General features: G+C 38.4%; 1 protein-coding gene across 2 annotated transcripts in view; it reads right to left on the bottom strand.

Annotated features, from left to right (window-relative positions):
- Positions 1-1,010: 1,010 nt before the first annotated feature.
- Positions 1,011-22,006, bottom strand: part of cacna2d3 (calcium channel, voltage dependent, alpha2/delta subunit 3) — a 36,862-nt gene continuing 15,866 nt past the window's right edge. Inside the window, exons 8-39 of one of the 2 annotated variants that reach the window (XM_044350308.1) lie at positions 21,686-21,746; positions 21,439-21,589; positions 21,093-21,167; positions 20,892-20,981; positions 18,349-18,462; positions 17,215-17,293; positions 15,876-16,009; positions 15,362-15,379; positions 13,489-13,560; positions 13,309-13,389; positions 13,132-13,206; positions 12,120-12,203; positions 11,751-11,822; positions 11,575-11,636; positions 11,403-11,470; positions 11,212-11,257; positions 11,001-11,098; positions 10,727-10,820; positions 7,665-7,760; positions 7,421-7,542; positions 6,633-6,710; positions 6,471-6,532; positions 6,345-6,389; positions 6,180-6,242; positions 5,380-5,450; positions 5,211-5,286; positions 4,652-4,692; positions 3,970-4,025; positions 3,753-3,870; positions 3,513-3,625; positions 3,181-3,263; positions 1,011-1,963 (exon numbers count right to left, since the gene is read on the bottom strand). In XM_044350308.1, coding sequence (XP_044206243.1) covers positions 1,871-1,963; positions 3,181-3,263; positions 3,513-3,625; positions 3,753-3,870; positions 3,970-4,025; positions 4,652-4,692; positions 5,211-5,286; positions 5,380-5,450; positions 6,180-6,242; positions 6,345-6,389; positions 6,471-6,532; positions 6,633-6,710; positions 7,421-7,542; positions 7,665-7,760; positions 10,727-10,820; positions 11,001-11,098; positions 11,212-11,257; positions 11,403-11,470; positions 11,575-11,636; positions 11,751-11,822; positions 12,120-12,203; positions 13,132-13,206; positions 13,309-13,389; positions 13,489-13,560; positions 15,362-15,379; positions 15,876-16,009; positions 17,215-17,293; positions 18,349-18,462; positions 20,892-20,981; positions 21,093-21,167; positions 21,439-21,589; positions 21,686-21,746 — 2,591 coding nt within the window. In that variant the 3' untranslated portion in view covers positions 1,011-1,870. Of the gene's footprint in view, positions 1,964-3,180; positions 3,264-3,512; positions 3,626-3,752; positions 3,871-3,969; positions 4,026-4,651; positions 4,693-5,210; positions 5,287-5,379; positions 5,451-6,179; positions 6,243-6,344; positions 6,390-6,470; positions 6,533-6,632; positions 6,711-7,420; positions 7,543-7,664; positions 7,761-10,726; positions 10,821-11,000; positions 11,099-11,211; positions 11,258-11,402; positions 11,471-11,574; positions 11,637-11,750; positions 11,823-12,119; positions 12,204-13,131; positions 13,207-13,308; positions 13,390-13,488; positions 13,561-15,361; positions 15,380-15,875; positions 16,010-17,214; positions 17,294-18,348; positions 18,463-20,891; positions 20,982-21,092; positions 21,168-21,438; positions 21,590-21,685; positions 21,747-22,006 lie in introns of those variants that run through there. The other variant, XM_044350309.1, reaches the window with a different exon arrangement.

Below are 22,006 nucleotides of genomic sequence, written 5' to 3'. Positions count from 1 at the left end.
AAATGTTAGAAATGTAAACTGTGAGTTTAGAGTATAAACTAGACTAATGTTAGACTTCTGTAATGTCTTTTTCTTAGATCTACTGAACTATACAATTAAACCAAATTTTTACAGCAAGATCAGATTTTTAAGTTGTGGTTTATGAAATGACAACACAGCATAGGTTCCATACTTTTTTTTAGATCTAGATTGAAAAACTATTTGTTTTTACTCACATATAACTAAAGCTAAAGTTCACTTTACTCCTGTTTGTAAGTTTTTATTTTGTTTGTTAATGTGTTATATACATAATTTTTGTAACCGGATATATTTTCTCACAGATGTTTGTGTCTTTGTGCTAAACTTACATGCATACAACTTTCATTGCGTACATACCTGCAACTGTATATAAATACTACTGTCTAGTGAAAACCATGTATCTCCATTCATGTACGAGCTGATTTTTAATTTTTGAGACAAACTGAAAGCGTTGTATTTCCTTACTACTTGAGAAAGAAAAGTGTCATGCTTAAATAAACTTTCTAAAAACCCACCTGATTATCTGACAAATACATTGTTACTAAGCTGAAAACAACCTTTTTTTTTTTTTTTTAAATCTCATTAAATGTTTGTTATTCAGTCACATGGTTTTCTAAGGACAGTGATGACATGTTTTAGCCCACTGTTATTATTCATTTAGGCTTTTTTATATTTCTTATCTACATATTCTGAGTTTTGCAATTACTGTACTAATTTCACTTTACTAATTACAATTACACGCACACATAAACTGTAGCTGTGAGGACTGTTATTGACGTAATGCATTGCTTAGCCCCTTACCCTAACCATAACGCGATTCTAACCTTAACTCTAAACCAAGCATTAACCCTCAAACAGGTCTTTGAAGTTGTGAGGACTGGCCAAAATGTCCTCACAAGGCTGAAATGTCCTTACGTCCTCACAGAGGATAGATAGACATGCGCATGCACACACACATTTGAAGAAATAACACCACTGGGTAAATGAAGGAAAATATTTCTTTGTATTTATTCAGCAGCTTTTTTAAACATGTGGTTAAGAGTATGTGGTCACCTTGACAAAGATGGATTTTAATTTTTATATCAATGTAACATTCTTTGAACACACTGTTAAATCATGCATCTGTAGCTCATCTGAAATGTCTTCTGCTTTAAAACAAAGAGAAACTGGAAGAATAAAGCAAGTTAAAATTGTCCTTTGTCTCTCTGGTACTTTACACGATCCATACTATTATTGACACCAGAAACAACTGAGTTACAAAATAAACATAAAATATTTGAAGAAAGAAAACTATGACAGCACTGTCAATTGTTTTTAGCAATTTACTGCCAAAAATATAGACTGTTCTGTATTCTTTTCACACATGACAAAAGTGCATTTTACATTCTGCAGACTTTTATGTCAGCCATCATTTTTTCCCCACAACAAAGAAACAAACATATTTGATGTCTTATTATTGTCCTTTGCAGAAAGGACTTGTTTTACACTTTGTACTCCTATGTTATGCATTTGTTTTTACTGTTTGACATATTTCTTTCTCTTACTTAATTTCAACACACATTCAGGACAATATGGCAGTGGCATGATCTGCAATGCTCTGAGCAAAGTCACCAAGCACTCCCATTATTTTCATTTTCTTTTGCTGCACCACATCGTTTATGTTTTCTGCATTAATGGATGTGACTCTCAGTGCTACAGATAAAGATTTTTCTTAGAAGAGCGCTGCCTGTTGCAGAGGTATGAGCAAATTCATTTCTGGTTGGCCATGTTCTCTATGTGTTTATAAGCATCTTGTTTTTGAGCAGTCCTATCTGACTCCTGCTCTGGATGCTGGACTCTGCCAAGTTTCTGGTCACCTGCTGATGGTCACTGCTATCAGAGGCAGCAGAGCTACTGTTAGAGGACCAGAGAGGCGTGTTGCTGAACCACACTCCATTGCATTTTCCTGCAAAAGACACATTCAGTTGTGATAAATATGGAGCTGTACAGGGGTATGATATTAAACATTAACAGGATGCTCTCTTATACTACTGGTTGTATCTGGAAGTGAAAGATAGACGTTAATTATAAAATCTTTGAAAGAAAACAACTCAAATCACTTCATGTTTGTTATTGAAATTGGACACTAAACACTATTTGATTATGCTCTAGGATAATTCTGGTTTATAACAAGTTGGGTCATATGTTTGTAGCTTTGTCCATCATTTCTATGAATTACGTCAATACAGTACTCATCAGAGTGACTATCGATATCTGGGAACAATGAAGTCCAACGGGGCAAGAAAGACAAATGATGAGACAATAATTAAACCAGATGATCTAAGCCACTTCATTTCAAGGTAAAACTTAAATAAGGTACTCCTGCAATATTAATAATGATCTCTAATTGCAAGGGCAACAATGGTATGTACAGTGGGTTAAAGTTTAATCAATCAGTCTGTAAACTGTGATGGATGTTTACAATGACCATGTTGGGAAATTGTTTACCTTCACTTTCCTTTTCTTTTCTAAATACATTTGACTAACCTGGGGGTTTGTTTAAAAACTGTCTGACCATCTGAAATATACAGAATGTGCATATTTTTGCCCTGTTGATATTATTCCTAGCAATTTCAGCAGTTACCTTGGTGAATACAATGTTATCATTACCAAAAGTTATAATGGACAAAACTGCAAAAATAAGACCCAAGTTTTTATAAACCAGAATTATTCCTTAATGATCAAATCATGCAATTGTTTCTGTCATTGTTTCATTCTGTGTTGTGCAAGTTTCTTAAAGCAATTAGAAGTTCACTCAAGTGTTCAACTTACTTCATAATTGATATGTGTCTTGTAGATTGACATTGCAGTATTGATGGCGTTACTTGTGACATAGATGAAACAGAGATTTGGCCCTGCTGGGTAGCAACTGTATGATTTTAATCAAAACTGATAGCTGGATATTATAATGCAAGCCACACAATCTGTCTTTGACACAAATTTAGCTACATAGGTTACTGGTCTAATTAACTTCATTGACAGTCTTGATGCTGTTACTCTCCAGTTATACATTATATCTTTAAACAGCTTGATCAATGAGCAAACTGTCTCCTGTGTTTGTGCTGCAGTGTCAGCAGTATTCAGTGTGTAACTGCAGATGCAGACAAACACACATTGTCATACCTCAGGGTGGAAAGGGTGACATGATTCAGGCTTCTTTCTGTCCTTCTGAAACTTCAGTCTGTCACATTTTAGTGACTCGTTGTGTACAAAGGTGTCAAGGAAATAAATAACATGACAGATTTAGCCTGATGTGAAACTGAAAACTTAAGTGAGTACAACTCTTAACACTTTTAACATCTATTACTTCTAAATGAGAAATAAAATTATTCTCACAATTGGTAACTCATACTGTAAGTAATCCTATGATCTAACTGACATTGTGCTGAAATGAAAAATGCTCTCAGAAAAATTTTTGCACATCAAACATCTTGAGTTTCATAAATAAAGGATATACATGATCTCGATGGGATCCATGGTTACGAGTGGGGCACTGCTACAGTCACACTTGTTGTCCACAACAACCATGAAGAGGTTGCTGCTGGGAATCTGCTGTATGACAAAAGATCTGCAGCCCAAACAGAGAAGATACTGGAATTATAATGTTTTAATAATATAGATGGATGTCATCTGCAAAGGGGTTGATTATTTGATGATTCAATGAGTAATTATTTAAAGTTGGCCTAAAACAGTACCTGATACAGCCCTCACAGTCAATGTTGCCTGTTGTTTCTTTGATGGTGCGTTCAGAGACAAAGGCAGGGTACTCTGTATCACATGGCACCATTGTGGTTTTGCCCCGAGATCTTTGAGCTAAATGTGACACAAAGTAAGTGTAACCGAACAAAGAACAACAATTAAACAGAGAACACACTTACATGCCTATAATGATCATCTATCATTGACTATTACCTTTAACAGAAAGATCTACGTTCCACCAGCTGTACAAGTTAAATTCTAGCAGAAAACTGAAGAGAAAAACACAAACATCATATTAAAACCAATGTTGCTGGGAACAACATTATTAAATAATATTATTTAACACAAGGAGAAGCATTAGTAAACAGTTAACTAATGTATTTATAAAATGGCATAGATGGTTAAAGAAACATTCATTAATATTATAACTATTTTAAGAACATTAACTACAAATAATAAGTATTAAGCAACCATAAAGTAATGTATCTTGTTATTATCTGACATGTTGAGTTTTTAACTAGCATTACTACATAGTTCATAAGATATAAATGTTTTTGCTGACGTCCAGTGGTATAACCTCCCACCTTGCTGCAGTGATGTTCAGGTGTAATCCAGGACGCTGTGACATCACTGTTGGATGTGGTTACAGGTGCAACAGAGCACACTTTTATCCACATCCAAATACCCAACTAGAGGTGAAACAGACTCTAAACTTTCAACCAGGGAGAGCAGTAAAACACTGCTTTTCAACCTGGTGTTAAGTTATTCTTTAAAGGGTCCACTTATGTCTCCGTCCTCCAGCTTATAACTTTATAATATAATATACCCTTACCACTGTGTACATCATATCATGTAATTTATTAGCCCACAGGAAATGATTTTGTATTATTCTTACATGACAAGTTCAGTCAGGAGCCACTTAACAACAGAGAACGGCTGAAAGAGAGAAAAGCATATGATGTCAAAATCTCTGTGTAAAAACAGTGGGTACAAAACAGGTGAGGTACATTAATACATAAACAGCCAAGAGAGACAAAAGACCAAAAGAGAGGGAGATATGACATCTCTGATGAGAGGTAAGCGAGTAGATGGATGTGTGTCTGTGTGTGCTGTGTGGGACCAGGGCCATGGGAGTGGGGTTTAGGTGGGTTATATGAGATAAAAGATAGAGACATTCATACACAAATACACTTGAACCCATACGCATACTGGAAACACAAACATATACACATAGTGCATGCATGCAAATGTTTCTATAATTTATAAATGTCACAGTTCATTTTCTGAAACTCTATACTGTTGTTCCACCAGTGTGCAAACTGTTAACCACAAACCCCGAGACAGGTGTTGAGGTCTCTGCACTGTTGCTGCACTCAGGCAGTTAAAATGTAAATGTGCTTTACCACAGATGATAAAATTATGACCAGTGTCTACCAGTTGATGTTCTCGCTTACATCAGATAAAGTGCGTGCGCTGTCACTGCTCCCAGCATACTCTTTGCAAAGGGCCTGGTAGTCATACAGCGTGATCCTGCAACACAAACAGGCGGAGGTTACATTCAGTGTTGAACAACAACAAGGTCCAGTTCACTGAATCAGAGAGATGTTATGTTGTGTCTCAGACCTTTTGAAGGATCCCATTTGGAGAAGTTTGTTCATAACAGCACCTTCCACCTCTCCAAAGAAGAGTCCTGTCTGAGAGAGAAGTTTTGTCAAAGCACACAGGCACACAGTTTAACGCCTACAGTGGGTGGACAAAATAATGGAAATGTTCCATAAACAATGACTTTAACTTTTGACTCAGTAAGTTGTAATTATTGGTAGCTCAAGTTTAAATATTTCACTCACAAATTGCATCAAGAGAGAATCAGTTTGACAAAACTCATATACACATATATATTTATTTCAGGGCTGCAATCTACCAGACAGAGTGTCTGTAATGTGGTGTAAGAAGCATTCAAACTGAACCCCCTTGCAATAGAAAAACAACAAATGTATATGTGTATGTCATGTGGTGTCCTCAATAATTTGGTCATTTTTACATCTGTTGAAAACCACAAGATGCATCAATCTACAGTGGTTGCAGCCAGCTGTTAAACACTATGAATCTGTTGAGGTACAAGCAGCCATTTTGTAGGAGTCAGTCCATGTTTGTCATCATACAACTGTCATTTTACAGAGCTAAGCGCAAACAGTGTTTGATCCAAATACGTCCATACACACTGATGACCAAATTTAATGTGTGAGAAACTCTTAAAGTTTAAAAAAAACTTGTATGACCACTTCTGTTATCAGGTTCCAGTATTGGTTCAGTATTGCCAGTCATTTTCAGGAGAAGTGAAACATCTATGGCAGAGGGGGCATGTGTTTAAGTGTTTCCATTGTTTTAACATTTGTTCTTGAATGTAAATATGTACACAGTACCTGAGATTGCTCCTCTGTGACAAGAATGAAGCCATTGTTGTCAATGAGATAACAGTTAATGTCCTGTCAGAAGGATGAATAAACAGATTATGTTAACAAAACCAACAAAGCAGAAGCCAGAAGATGCAAGGGGGTTGATTATGTGGTTGATGTGGTTGTCCTTACCTCGTTATCGCAGCTAATGCTACATTTTCCATCAAGAGCTGTACACTGAGCAAAGAACAAGAGTAGTTTAATTTCACATCTCCAGGAAGCTCTTTTTTTTTGTTACAGTTGTTGGTCTTGCATTACCTGTCTGCATGCAGTCCAGAACTTCCTCTGAAAGAACTCGAGCTTCATCTGGATCCCTACAGCTTAGCAAAAGGTCAGGAACATAAGAAACTGCACAATATTTAAAAACAAGTATTAACATAGTGATGATGATGCTGTGAAAGAGGGTTTAGAAGTTGTTACCTGCAACAATTGGAGATTTTCTGTCATCAAGGAGTTGAATTGCTGTGCTGGCCAAAACCACACTCTTATTTTCTAATGCTAGAGGGGAAAAGCAGAATAAACTCTAGCTCATTTGTCAGATTCATTCATGTGAGGAAAAGTACATTTTCTGCTCACTAGATGGCGCCCTTTACCCAGCTGCCTCAATTGGCCAACTCAAAAGAAAATGCAGTACCAGTCCATTACTTTACAGTAATGGTGTCCAGTCAGAGCTTTTTCTACATCCAGATGACTCTAATAATTCTGAAATGGGTGCTGTGATGGGACATTTCAGGTTATGATGGCAAAGCCTGAGTGGATGCAGTCATCATTAACAGAGAAAAGGTGGTAAATGTCGTGAGAGTGAAGCTGAATTCTCCATCCTCCCTTCGGCTAGCAGACAGAATGTGGGCCACATTAACTGCAGACGGCCACGAGGGAGGCGAGCTGTGCTGCACATCCTATCAGTGGAAAACCAGTTAAAACCATAATCCATAATAGAGAGAGGGACATAGAAAAAGACTGACTTAGATGTTAAAATGCTGAATGAGTAAGGGAATCAGATGAATTCCCAAAAAGGTGGTTCACATAATGCTGCTCTGGAAAAAGACAAGTAGGCCTATATTGAAATGGACTTGTATTATGCAAGATGCAGATAATTTAGCAGCAATAGGCTGATAAACTCATGTTCAGTTCAGTTTTTCCTGGGCTCAGGGAGCTTTTCTTTTGTGCTGCACTTGAGCTACTTTCTCTGATTTTGTTCTGCATACCTGTACTGAAGGGGATGGAGTAGACAAATGTGCCGGGGACCTGCTCTGCCGCTCTCTTGTACCACAGAGGAAAGTGATCAGCATTAAACACACCCTCCTTGTCCTCCGCTGTCAGGAAATCTCTGAGGAAGCGCACAGAACAAAGCCAAGGTGAGGAGCAAAGGATTAGATTCATCAAGCATAATCACGGCCGCGCCTCATGCTTTAAGTAATGATTAGAGAAATGTTGAGCAGCGGCACTCACTTATTAGAGAGCTGATCGGGAGCTACAAACAGGTTGGTTCTTGACAGGCCTGTGCGTGTTCCCAGAAAGGCAATCTCCACTCCTTTGTCTGAGTTCCTGTTTGTATAATGCAGAGCAGTGACCATTTGCCACATAAACACATCTTTACATCCTTTATTAACCTTCTGCCTAGATTCTGTTACAAATATGAGATGTCTCAAAATTTCCTCATCTCAATTCTTTCAAAACTGAGGTGATTGTGATCAACCCCGACTGTTTTACTAAGGAGGTCAGTCACTATATTGGCCCCCTTGCTAGCAAGATCAAGACCACATCTAAGAATCTTTGTATCCTTTTTGACCAGCATTTGAACTTTGAACCTCATATTACTAAGCTCATTCAGTCTTGTTTCTTTCAGTTGAGAAATATTGCAAAAATCAAACCTGTACTATCAGCTAAAATATGGAACTTCTAGCACATACCTTAATCTTTCCCCGCTTAGAGTACTGTAACTCCCTCTTCACTTGCATTACTCAGTCCTTGTAGCAGCCAATAATGTAATAACTACCATTAATGTAATAACTGCCACTAACGTAATAATTTTTCCATTCTTCATGTAATATAGGTTAATAATGTAATAACTTACCCATAATGTAATAAAATTTCTAAACCAATGACGTAATAACTTTTTGCGCATAATGTAATAAGTTATTACTTTATTAACTGGGTTTAAAAAAATCATAAAAAAATATAATAACTGGAGCCAATAATGTAATAATATACTTATATCACTTCATCACACTTCCACGACAATTACCTTTGCTGTTGCCTTTTTCAAATAGCTGCTCAAAAACCAGATATTTGTCTGTGTCATGTTAGCTTCAATTCCATAACTTGAGTGTCTCCTAAAACCCATAGTGAGCTACATGGTTTTTGCCAAAAACTGCATTGGATTAGCATAAAATTGTCATGTTTGCATAGGGGAGACCCGTGGGTACCCATAGAACCCATTTTCATTCAGATATCTTGAGGTGAGAGGTCAAGGGACCCCTTTGAAAATAACCATACCAGTTTTTCCCTCGTCAAAATTTAGCTTAAATTTGGAGCGTTATTTATCTGCCTTCCTGACAAGCCAACATGACATGGTTGGTACCAATGGATGCCTTACGACTTCTAGTTTCATATGATATCAGTATCTTCACTAGCTTTAAAATTGATCCTGCTACAGCCTCTGAAAGATGTCGGCCGGGGGCGCAGACGCCCCTGCAGGTCTCTGAGGGTTAATTAGAATGATTTCACAAATTTGTATATCCTCTTGCACTAAATATATAAGAAATGTTAATCTAGTCTAGTTAATCTACCTCTCTAGCTCGTCTTCAATTAGTGCAAAATGCACCCACAAGGCTTTTAACAAAAACTAGTCGTCAGTCCCACATCACCCCAATTCTTGCCTCCTTTCTTTGGCTTCCAGTAAATATAGAATTGACTTTAAAATTTTACTAATTACATACAAGGCCCTGCATGGCCTGGTCCCTGCAAAGCACTCCGATCATCTGATCAAAGCCTTTTATCTGTTCCTCGTTCCTATTTTAAAACCAGAGGTGACCGTGCTTTTACGGTTGTTGCTCCTAAACTTTGTAACAGCCTTCCCCCATCCCAGCAGATCTGCTGAATCTGTGGTTTGTTTTAAGCGGCTCATTTCTATAAGTTAGCGTTTTTATAATTACTCTCTGTTCACTTTTAGTTTTGATTATCTTGGTCATGTGCTTATTTCATGTCTATGTATCAGGCTTATACTTGCATATACTTGTATTTGTATGTGTGTCTTCTATCCTATATGTGAAACACGTTGTAACTGTGCTTTAATAAGTGCTATACAAAAAAAAAAAAAGTTTGTGGATGCTGATTACACACAATTACACAATGCCACATGTAATTTATTTTTTTCTTTTAAATGTATGTTGTAGGAAATTTATAAATGTATTCTTGCAGGTGGTTTATTTCTCCGACAAATCTCAGATCTGCTGTTGATTAAACTGAAATGTGTTAAATGTCCTGAGAGGAAAGTTCTTGACGCAGTCGATCTAGTGTGAGGAGGCCTTAATGTATCATATTAAAAGAGTGAAGGGAGACTGCATGATGTTTCATCTTCTCACACTCGCTTGCCTCTTATTTATTCATAATATCATATTATTCATTTGGGCGGGTTTGACAGTGTTGTGGACCAAAATAAGCTATTTGAAGACATTACTTTGGGCCCTGGCCACATTGCATATACTGTTTATACTAAGAGCATTTCCACATTCCTGGTCAATATACTGTACGTAACTTCCACAGTCTTCATTTTAAACTCTACCAGCTCTTTTCAGATTAGAATATGGGAAGAATATAGAATATTAGAATGATGGGTAATAAGCCGTAAACAAAAACAAATTTTAAAATACATTGTGATTGTGAAATATATATTTGTCTGTGGTTTGTTCTTCACCAGTATGACTTATTAACATTTACAAATGCAGACTTGATGGGTCATTGTGAGCCCCCTTTAATGATTTACTTATATTTAAAACTGGGTAACACTTTTTAAGCTCCCCTATTTAGTATTTAGGTACATTTAAAAAATAGTTTATAACACACTGTAATGTTGTCGTGAACAGATATAATATTTTAAAATGTTTATTACTGTACAGTATATGTCAACAATTATAACTTTTCCTATGAAGACATGAGATAATGTAATAATATAAAATATCATGTTATTACAACTGTATTTTACTATATTTTCATTCATCATCTGTTTATAAGCCAGCCTGCACTTATGGTGGCCACAGGAAGAGTTATATTGCTTTCATTAATAAGCACTTATATCTTCTGACAATTACATTGTAGTGTGCAAGCACTATAAGCAATTTAATTAACTGTTTGTACACTGCTTGTAAATACTTAAAGGAAAGTGTTACCTATAATTGCAGATGACTTACAATGTGGGAAACTCATGACCTTTATTCAACAGCTTACTAACACTCAACTCATAACTGCAGACTTGAAAAACACCTAGAAAGTGTTTGAAAAAAAGAGCTTACTCTGACTTGTTGAGGGCCAGTCCAGTCCAGTAGGCCTCCAGTGGAGCAGTGACCACTGCATCAAATAACACCTCCTGGATCAGCTCTCTGTCACCTGCAGAATATACAACAGCAGTTTTAATTGAAGACCTGATTATCCAAAACATCCAACTCATTTATAATAATCTCATGTTTACACTTCATGAAATAATTAGAACTTCATCAAATTTTCTACACAGATAATACAGGCACCATGAAGGCTAATATATTTAAGTCTGACTCAGGTGTCTCTTACATTTGAGGTGCGGTCTACGGCCTGTCATGAAGAGCTTGATGGCTTGAATCTGGGTCAGGTGACGGTGCTCGTGCTCCTCCTCTATGTTGCAGTACGTCCTGTGGTCCAAACAGAGACACACTGTTACATCACAGGCCTCAACATCCCCGATGAACACAGAGGGATAACCTATATAACGCATGAATGCCCACTTCCATAACCCCAGCATTACCATTCATCTGCCAGGGCGACATCTGGCTGTTCCAGATCACGGAGCCCTGAAAAACACAAGTCAGTAACGCTTCAGCAATGCCAAGCCGGGATAGACTGATACAATAAGAGCTCCTTCAAACAAGCAGGTCAGATTGTTATGCATCTTACTGTATTCAGTTTTGTTAATACAATAGAGTTGGAGTGATATACCTGCTTCGACTGATACATTCCCTCTGAAGAAGTATTTGCCATGGCCTCTAGAGAGAGCAACTCCGACACTGGAGACAAGAACAGAGGACAGAATCAACCTGAGTCATCAACGTTTCACTAGAACCCAGACATAAACCTACAGGAAGTCATTTAGGAGTGTAATAACACACACCTGAATGGAGTTCCTTTGATGTCAGTGTAGTAATAGTCATTGTGCATCTTCAAGACACGCCTCTAAAAGAACAAACAAACAACGCAGATGAGATTTATTCCTTCGGTCTAGAAACGACAGCGAGAACAACTCTCATCTGATAGAGAGACACTAAACATCTTTATCTGCAGCCTCACCCCTTTATCCACTGTCTTCTTCACCTCCATAGAAAAAGTTCCTGTCTTCCTGTTCACCATAGCGTTGCGGAGCTGAAAGATAAAACGCACATAGACGCATGTAGAGCAGACAGGTCGAGAATGGGTCATTGTGATTACCATTTAAATATGATACTGAAAACAGAGCAATCATACCTTCATAAATATATGGATTAATTTAAAATAATATAGAACCACTAGTCTGGTCACAATGTGAAATAAAGGCATTGCGTTGCAGTTACACAATATTGCATCTAAAATACATTTAGTGTTACATTTTGCACACACTGAAGACATTTTTTACAAGATTTTTGTCGCTATAATATTAATTTTTAGGAGTTTAACACGTACGATATCATCTTTGTCCTCCCACTCCACCTCAGAGAGATCCACGCTGCTGTAGTTTGGCTTTCTCCTCTTCTGACCCTCCTGATACTGCACAGAGAAACACAGTATACACAGTTTAATAACCCCTTTGTATAATGAGTTTTTATTTTGACTAAAACTTCAACCAAACTCTAATGTAATGAATGTAGCCTGACCCAACGGTGAAATCTGTATGTGACACAACACTGTCAAAAAGAGATGAGATTAACATGAAAAAAAAATCTATTTAGAAATACGTCACTTTAATGTATCTTTTGTTATTCACTGTTAAAAGGAAGACTTGTCTGTGTGCTCTTGTTTTATGAAGTCCTGATACAGCACTTTTACTGGTTAATTATTTAACAAATCATCTGTGAAATGAACACTGTCAGGTAAAATGAAAATAATTAATATGATTGATAGGAAATCCACGCTCAAATAAGTCTACATCAGTGCATTAAACTGTACATGACAGATGCGGCTACGTAATGTCGTACACAAGAAAACGACTAGTCAATGACTACAACCACAGCACAATTTTAGCCACAAAAAGACACTCACAAGAAACCAGCACAGACCAACATACACACGGTTGCACAGAGAGGAGTAGCACTAACACTGGCACACACAGATCCACTAGCACAGCCATAGCTCCTGAGGAACCAGTTGGTCCCAGGGCGAGCGGCTGTGGTCTCTGCCAGTGAGTGTTAAGTTACCTCTGGGAAATCTCAGGCCAGCCAGCCCTATGAATGGCCTTTATCCCTGCATGCATACATCAAAGGAAAAGGTGGGGATTACAGACTATACGAGCCCATTTAGCCTCCTAACCACATAACACATTTGTCTCTGTGTGCCCTCATCAACGGAGTCTCTCAGTTCATCATTTCGGTTATGTACACAATTGCATGGGCAAAACAAAAAGGAAAAAACAGGGTAAAGTCAGGGAATGTTGTGAGACTGTAAAATGTGTAAAAGTGATGTTAAGAAACCGCGTTACCAAAGGCCTGAGGTCCGGATGTGTCAGGATGTAGCCATTGTTTGTGATGGCAAATACGTATCCATGGATCCCTAACTAGAAACACAAAATGAGGCACATGTAGAAGTTTTTAAAAAGCCTTTTTTATATCAGCATATTAATTTAATTTCTGCAAAAGTAGAAGACAGCTGATTGTACCATATGTTTGGGGATGAGCTTCATCAACTCCTGCAGAGGGATGTCTGTTCCTACAACTCCCAACAGAATACCCTGGTTCTTCTGCATGACAAGATTCAAAACACATACACAACTTCAGATGACTGCAGGAATACTCATTAGGTGTCTCACACTCTGTCAGTCAGTCAATCAGTCACTCACCGTTTCATTCTTTGTGCTGAAGACGGGCATGGCTACTGTCGTCATCAGACTCGGGCCTGCTTTTTCGTTCAACTGGAAAAAGAAAAAGGAATTTCTGACTGATGAATGCTGCTCTTCTGGCTGAGTAATCCCATCAAGTGAGTGTCAACAAGTTCTCCAATCAGGTGCGTAAGCATCCTGTCAAGAGCACTACATAGAAAAAATGATTTAATCCAAACTTTAAACATCTGCGTTTGCCTGATAATCAGACTAAATTGCCATATCATTTTGTTTCATTCATTTTAATCACTGAACAACTCAGACACGTGTGATTCAAAGGTCTGTAACCTGCCTACAGAGGTAAAAGTTTATTTAGCATTTCTCATCAGTACATCTTGTGAATTCTGAACAATAACCAACACAGTTACACACTTACACTTTAAGACAAACTGAGTTTCCAAAGATTAAATGTTTTGTCCATAAATGACTCCAACTGCTACATAACAATGATTATGTTAAAAGAATAAATTTAGAACTATGCAACAACATTAAATGTGATCAGCAGCCGTGGAAAAGTTAATAAATGAATTAAGAGATATAATTGATTTTTTTCATCCAGTGCAGGAGGCCTAACTCACACTAAATTAAATTAAAATTTCTGTATAAAATAGTGGAGTGTGAGTTATTGATAACAGCTTCATGACTTGGCAGAAACAAAGCCAAAACTACAAAATTAGGTTGAGAACACATAAAAATATCACAAAATATATATGATCTAGAAATACATAGATTTGATACAGAGAAATAGCATCTATTCCTTTCCCAAAATGTTTAAATGCAGCATCCAAATGAAGTCCTGCAGAATCACAGTTTTTTTGTTGTTAAGCCTGAACCATGTGAGGCTCATGTGGCGCTCAGAGGAGGAGATGAGGTAAGTTCAGTAGGATGAAGGCTGACATAATTTAGCACATGAGTGCCATTAAAGTAGGTCTGCTATTCCCTCACCTCATGAGTCCACACAGCTGAGTGTGCCTGCATGCCTCCATGTTTGTGTGCTTGTGTGTGTGCTTGGGAGTGTGTGTGTGTGTGTGTGTGTGGTGGTGGTGGGGGCTTGATGTTCATTTGTGCACGTGCATGCATATGAAGCAAACGGGCTGCGAACTGCAGGGTGTACTAGATAGCTTGACAAAATGAAGAATGGTGGGTCCTTACATTCATCCCAACACACAATTTGGCAGAAACTGCTTCAGACTACACACACACACACACACACACACACACACACACACAGGTAAACCTTCGAACACCTAACTACCTCTCCCCCTCCTCCTCCCCCCTCCTCTCTCTCTCTCCCTCTTTCTCTTTCTTGGTCTCCCCTCCAATGTCAGTTTTATTATGGGCTTTAGGAGATAAAATGCAATGATCCACAGAATGATGAATGGTGTGTCTGAGGCTGAGATACAAGAGCACACACTCCAGAGGACAATCTCCCAACCCTTCTGCGTGTGTACGTGTATGTGTGTGTGTGTGTGTGTGTGTGTGTGTGTGTGTGTGTGTGTGTGTGTGTGTGTGTGTGTGTATGCTCATCGTCTCCATTGTGAAAAGAAGTACAATAAATGCTTCTTTGCTGCACCATCAAAGGGAACTTTAGGCTTCCTAAGAAATACTACAGCATAATGTTGAAAAGTATAAGCAGCTATTTAACCTCTCTAAGTCACTTTTATTGTACTACTGTGAATGACTCTACCTATGAGCTCCTTTCTGATCCTTGTTCAGAACTACTCTCAACGGCATCTGGCTGATTCTTTTATAATGACACGACAAATCAATTGTTTTAACGACGTTTAAGTCTACCTGAGAGCGCAAAGAGATCTGATCACATGTAGATGTTTACCTTATGTGCCTGGGAAAGCTGTTGAGAAAGAGGAAACAGAAAGATTGAAACTCTGCACATTCTGCACTGACTGTGGACACAGATGTACATCGGGAGTAATCCATGCAGATTAATGAAGCTCATAATGACGAATCATTCCAGCAGCGTGAAGACTAATGACAAGACAGCAGACACACAAATGTGCACACTTACTGTACATAGATGGACAAAATAACGTATAATAGGTATAATATAATAATGTGATACAGTGAACATTATATGCTTCACAAAGGTAGTATTTAAAGCAGGGCAAGTACTGGCTTGCATTATACTATAAGATGTTCCGATTATTTTGTCCACTTGCTGTAGAAAACATGTTACTGCACTGTACATACTGATGCACCCAACAGATACACAGAAGCATGCAATCACACATACAAAACACATATATGGACCAATAACTTAAAAGATTAAGACTCACAGGAAGTCATCACACTGTTTCAAACTAATAAGTAGAGCACTGTGACACACTTACAGCACTGTCCACATAAGCTTCAGTCCACACTGTATCGTGTTCGTGGTCGATAACCTTTGGGCGGCTCATGACGTGAAGATACCTCATTACATTCTCCTGAACGTCTGCTAAAGTGGAAATCTGACTAAAATAACCTGCAATAAAACACACACATGAACCCAAAATTATTTAGAAAATGTGTGCAGGAACAACATAATATGAACAAAATATGAAGTCCTGCATGTATTTGAGCTATCTGAGATCTGCATTAGTTTATTTTTTGGCCACCTGGGGGCAGTAAACATATTTTCATCTTACATTGTTTGGGCAAACATGTTAGCAAACAGTATTTACACATCCAGCAGATACAGAGCAACATTAGCATTCATTTGGAGTGAAAGTGTTTCTGCCCACCTAGCAAATGTCAGTCTGATATTCATTTTCTTTTTAGCTCTGTTTAGGTCTCCCCCAATGCTACACCATGTTCACCAGCTAGTGTGCTGTGCTTTCAAAACCTAAATTAAGGCACTTAAGCATTGTTAGCAAAATGTAGTTAAGCATCAAAAGTGGTTAAATATATGACATAATGAAATCTTCATCTGCAACGTAACCAGTAATTATAGCTGTCAAATAAAATTACAATATTTCCCTCTGATATGTGGTGCACTAGAAGTATAAAGTGGCATAAAATGGAAATACTTGAGTACAAGTACCTCAAGACTGTGCCTAAGTAGCCTACAGTAGTAACTGTAACTTTGAGTAACTTTTTAGTTACTTTCAACGACAACCAACGTCCCTGACATTACTGGACTGTACTAAAACCACTCTGGAAACAGGTCTCCAGTGGTTCAGTCCAGAGTGACACAGGAGCCATTTGACTTGGTGTCAGCTCCAGCTGTTGCTGACAATGTCTCATATCAGACAAGTAAGGTTATTTCACAGTGGGGGTCTGCATAGGGAGGGAGGTTTGGGGCTTGTCCCTCCACAATCCCTCCGTGATCTGTTTTCCTGACTGTGACTTTCCCTTCAAGAGGGCACTCATCCGGAGCGTTGACGCGTGGGAGCCATCAGTGGCGAGCAGCCGAGAGGGAGACACTCTGACAGGAAGAGGGATTAGAGTGGATTGACCTCTAACCCTCCCCAAGTGCCACTTCATTACCTCTTGGCAGAAAGAATCTGATCCCGCACACATACACACACATGCACGAACACACACAAACACACATAACATGGCCAAACCACACTAATACCCACACATCCTCCACTTCTCATACTAGAGTACAGAAACACCACATCAGGCCTGTTCAACACTCACTGATATGGAGCTGTCTTGGAAAGTGTTTATCAAAAAGTCCCAAACCTTTGTTGGCACAAGCCATCCATTTGAGGTTATCAGCAAACGCAGACTCTCGTCCAATCAGGTAAGGGAATATGCGCACCTGTGCAGAGGACAAATAGATGTCAACAGTTTCAAAGATGGAAGGATTAAAAAAACATGCAGAGTGATGTGTCTCCTTAGTGCTTCATCTTCCTGTCCTGATTCTATCTGCTTTGGAACAAGACGTAGCTGCATGTTTTTGCATCCTCACGAGGAAACACTTAGTGCTTAGCTGTCTGTTCACTTCTTTATGTTCATTCTTTACATTTTTTCCAGCTTACCTTTGCCTGTTTTTCAACGTAAGTTGTCTTTTTTCTTTAGATAGCACTTTATGCAGTTATATTCAAATAATTTTCTTTTGTTGGGGGGTTGGGCATGAGGGCATGTTGTACTGACTGTCCTTTTAAAGAACGCTGTGTGACTCTTTGCCAAACCTGCATGGCTCATTGGCTCCAGATGCTTTGCTAAGCATAAAGCATATAGAAAACACTGAATGGCTGCCATATAGCGGCCCTGAGGGTGTATGAAGGGGGGATGGGGCACCCAGCCAAACACTGCCCTGTACCCTGCCAAACACTGCCCACACACATATGCTTGATAGGACTGAACAAAAGCCCCTGAGCTGTTGTTTTTATTGCTCTGTGAATGGCACAGCAGTCTATTTCATTTCAATTGCATTTAGGTCATACAAAGGGAACCTAACAAAAGATTTTAAACCCAAAGTTGGGTTCAGGAAAAAAGTGTAGGGAGAGCACAGCAGTGGGGGGACCAGAGCCTTTTAGATTGAGCCGCTTGCACATGCGCTGCCCTTGAAAGTGGTTGATTTCTCATGTTTCATTTCTCATGGGGGAAATATTGCTCTGTAATGCCTCAACACATTGAAAAACATCATATTGATGTGGATTTTACATTACAGAGTTATGAGTGGTAATGAAGTACGAAACCAATTCCCCAAAACGTCAAGACAGGAGCTCCACCTGCCATATAGTATTAACATGTACATCTATCCAAGCTGGAAAAAAAGTGCGGTGCAAGCAGAAAATTCAGAAAAAGGACATGTATAATGTTCAGAATTAGATACCAGGTGGAGCAGAAAGGAGAGAGGGAAAGACTCACCTTTCTTTCTGGCCAATTGTGCTTCTCAAAAACGTTGTCATACATTTCAGTTGCTCCGTCCGTCACGAGCATTATGGCCTGGCTGCACAAACTGCCATGACCAGTCTGATTAAACTGCAGGAAGACAGAAAACAAATGAAAATATAAATAATAATAATAATAAATTACAAAACCCCAAATTATATCTGTGGTGTAAACAGAGCCAACAATCTCTGTTTCACTGTATATGAAGGTGATGATTAAGCCATCAGTCAATAAAATACAGATAATGGCTTTGTAAATAAACCAGAGGAGCGTGGTACTCTTAATTCTGATGCAGAAGATGCATGGCAGTAATTAAGTGGCTTATTGACCTGTAACAGAGTGAATGTGGAGACAAACAAGAGAGTGTGGTGACACAATCACAGACTTAAAACTGCCAAGCACCACTGCTCTTCAACCCTACAGGCTGAGCACCAGGAGGCCTTCAAAACTCACAGACACACCTGCTTATGCACAAATATGTTAAAAATAGAAATATTACCACCAGTGTATAAACAATGTTAGTGTGTCCTGTCCTCTCAACAAATTCTCTTTATTCTGGAGGAATTTTATAACAACGAAAACAAGCCTCAGTAGTTGGATCATAATTTTAAAAAAGCCTTTAGAGTCAGTAAAGTAAGGCTCAGCAGGTATTAGCTCAAAACGCTGATCATTTAACATATTTTAATGTGTTACAAAGGTGCCAGACACAACCAGATCAAATCAAAACACAATTGGTTTTATTTTTCCTACTATGGAGTCCCATGTTTGTCATTGGGAACAGTGCATCATGTGTCTTTCATCTCAAACTAAAGCAGCAGTTTGTGATTGATTTGTGTCGGAGGCAACTCAGTCTGTGGTGACTGTGAGGGTCGTGACTTTAAGGCACAGCAAACAGAGACAGCTCCGCAGAGCAGGCAGTAAGAAGATGACAGATAAAGGATTAAACTCCAAATTCAAATAGTAAAGTTAAGTTACAGTAGAGACAAACGGTAATGCAGGTATGCTCGCATGACTATGCAAATTGTATGGCATTAACTAGACTGTCAATAAGGTCTACTTTGGAAAATGTTTTCAGTGTAAGTATAATCTACATATTCACTTAGCAGTAGAATGAATAGGAACTATGAATCTTTGAATAAGTCTGAAGTAAGGTAATCACACAATTTACCATAAAACAAACAACTGAATGTAGCACAAATGTTCATTTTTTGTTCATAATGAAATAGGCCAGAGCAGTTTCTATCGTCAGTGTTGTCAGAGAGAGGGAGGATGTCCAAAGAAATAAGTTGAGTGTTTAAAGTTTATATTTAAGATGCTCAGCACTTTTTTGCTTCTGGGCATTTGTATTATTGTATACCATGCATAAGTAAATAATTATTTCTAAATATAAATGTTAATGAGAAAAGACGTGATCAATAACAGGATCATTAAGGAATTGCTGCTGATAAAATCTAATCAATATCAAGCCCGTTACTTGAGAGACAAATTAATGTTCTCGTTTCCAAAGAAAAAAATCATCTAAAAAAGGGAATGATTATATATTTTGCAATGGTAAAATATTTTATTACATGCTTGCTGTTTTATGTTTCTTTCGCATTATTCTGTTCTAACTGTGCATTTTCAGTTCACACCTCCACTTTCACTCAGCTGACCAGGACTGGATGCAAAAACGGTGCAGTGCTCTTCACATGAGGTGAGTTTCCTTTTGATCAAGGTTATGATAGACTGTAGTCTAACGTCTTTCACTGGACAGCAACAATGAATTTCAGCAGAGGGCTACTGGCTACCAGATTACCATATTCATTGCAGAGAGCTTTAATTAATCTGACAAATGCAGAGGTAAAAGCTGCGCTCCCTCAGCTTGAGCGGCGTAGCCAAAGCTCGCCTGAAAACAGGGAGATAAAAGGAGTGCAGCGTGGCTCCTGGCCTTATCTGCTTTGTGTTCCAATCAGCCACGTTATTAATCATTGACATTAATTAGAGCCATTAATCACGCTTCAGAATAGATGTGTCTGTGTTTGGCGGGCGGAACGGGGATAGCGCTGGAGCGTTTCGACAGGCGACACACCTCCCAAGCACTCAAATGTATTTGACTAGAGTGTGCTACTTTTTATGATTAGCTGAGAACATACAGAGTGTCGTACTTGAACACTCTGTCAGTGAAAACAAATGTGGCTTGTAAAATGAAAGTTTTACTAATGTTCTGGTCAAGTGGAGCCCTCGAATTAAATGACAAAGTACATTTGTGAAAGCTGGGCACGCGCACAAATTCATCACTTTCTGCCAAATGAATCAATCAATAAATGAATCATTTTGTGAAAACTCATGAATACTTAACAGCATTGTCACATTATCAGCAGCCAGTCAATAAGAAATGAGTTGATCTGCTTTGTGATACAATATTTCAGTGGAATATAGACTGTAACAATTTATGTGTGAACAGCATCCCCATTAAACTGACAGTCGGTCACAGATACAGAGCAGGTGGATGTAACGAGGTTTACTGTGCTGGAACTTACATCATTCAGGATTGTGAACGCCTCGTTCAGAGCTTCCCCCAGCAGCCCGATCCCTTTGGCAAACAGCTTGTCCAGATGTTCACGGAAATGCTGACAGATAACGGAGAAAGTGGAAAAGAACGGTTTTAAACATTAATCACACATATTGAATTTGATACGATCCACATATATTCATTACATGTCAGTCTGATCAGGACTCACGTCTTTATTGGCTCTGTCTGCCCGGACCAGCGTGCCATTCAAACAAGGCTCCACATAGTGAATTTCCTGATTATACTGCAGAAAGACAAATAACATTTTGATAGAAAAACATTGTTTGTTTTCATTGTAAGACTGACTTACAGTTATGTAAAATACATAACACTCCTTAGTACAAATTATTCAAGATTTCAGATAGCAAAGGACGAAGATTACAGATAAATGGAGAGAATCGCTTAATAAGAATATAACAATATTTAGAAGAATGTAATAACATAATGAGAAAGGACACAAATATGTATAAATACAGACTGAGAAAAGGTGACATTTTGGTTGAGCTGAAACCTACTGCAATGATGTTGAAGAAGTCGTCATCTCCAAGTGTGTCTAATATGGAGGAGACAGTCTGTCTGGCAATGGTCAGCCTCAGTCCCTTCATACTTCCACTAACATCAACTAAGATAACAACATCCTTAGGCGATGTCGCTGCCTGGATGTACCTGTGATATGGAGTTAAATTACACTCTTTGAATCCTTGGGTGTTGCAGTAACGAGGGAGGAACAAAACAAAAGATGACAGGTATTTAGATGCTCACCACTTCCTGTTTCTGCAATCAAAGCCGATAACCCCATGTTCATCTGGATGCCACTTCACTCCTGTGGAAAAGATCAGAAAGTAAAACAACATATACTGAAAAGAGACAGAAAACGGCAAAGTGTGACAGCAGACAAACACAAGCACACTGACACAGGATATCTGAAATATGACAATGACGTGGGTCTGCTATTATTAAGGTACAGTATACTCTCTTCATCTCTCAGAGAAGACATCGGTAGTAGACGATAATGTATAAAGGGTAGGCATTTTAATCACAGTGGGTCACCAGTACTGCTGTATACTGGAGAGGTTATTCCTC

This window comes from Thunnus albacares, chromosome 4, assembly GCF_914725855.1.
Source record: "Thunnus albacares chromosome 4, fThuAlb1.1, whole genome shotgun sequence".
Classification (NCBI taxonomy): Eukaryota; Metazoa; Chordata; class Actinopteri; order Scombriformes; family Scombridae; genus Thunnus; species Thunnus albacares.
Note: the sequence above shows the minus strand (reverse complement) of the source record. Positions and strands in the feature narration are given on the sequence as shown.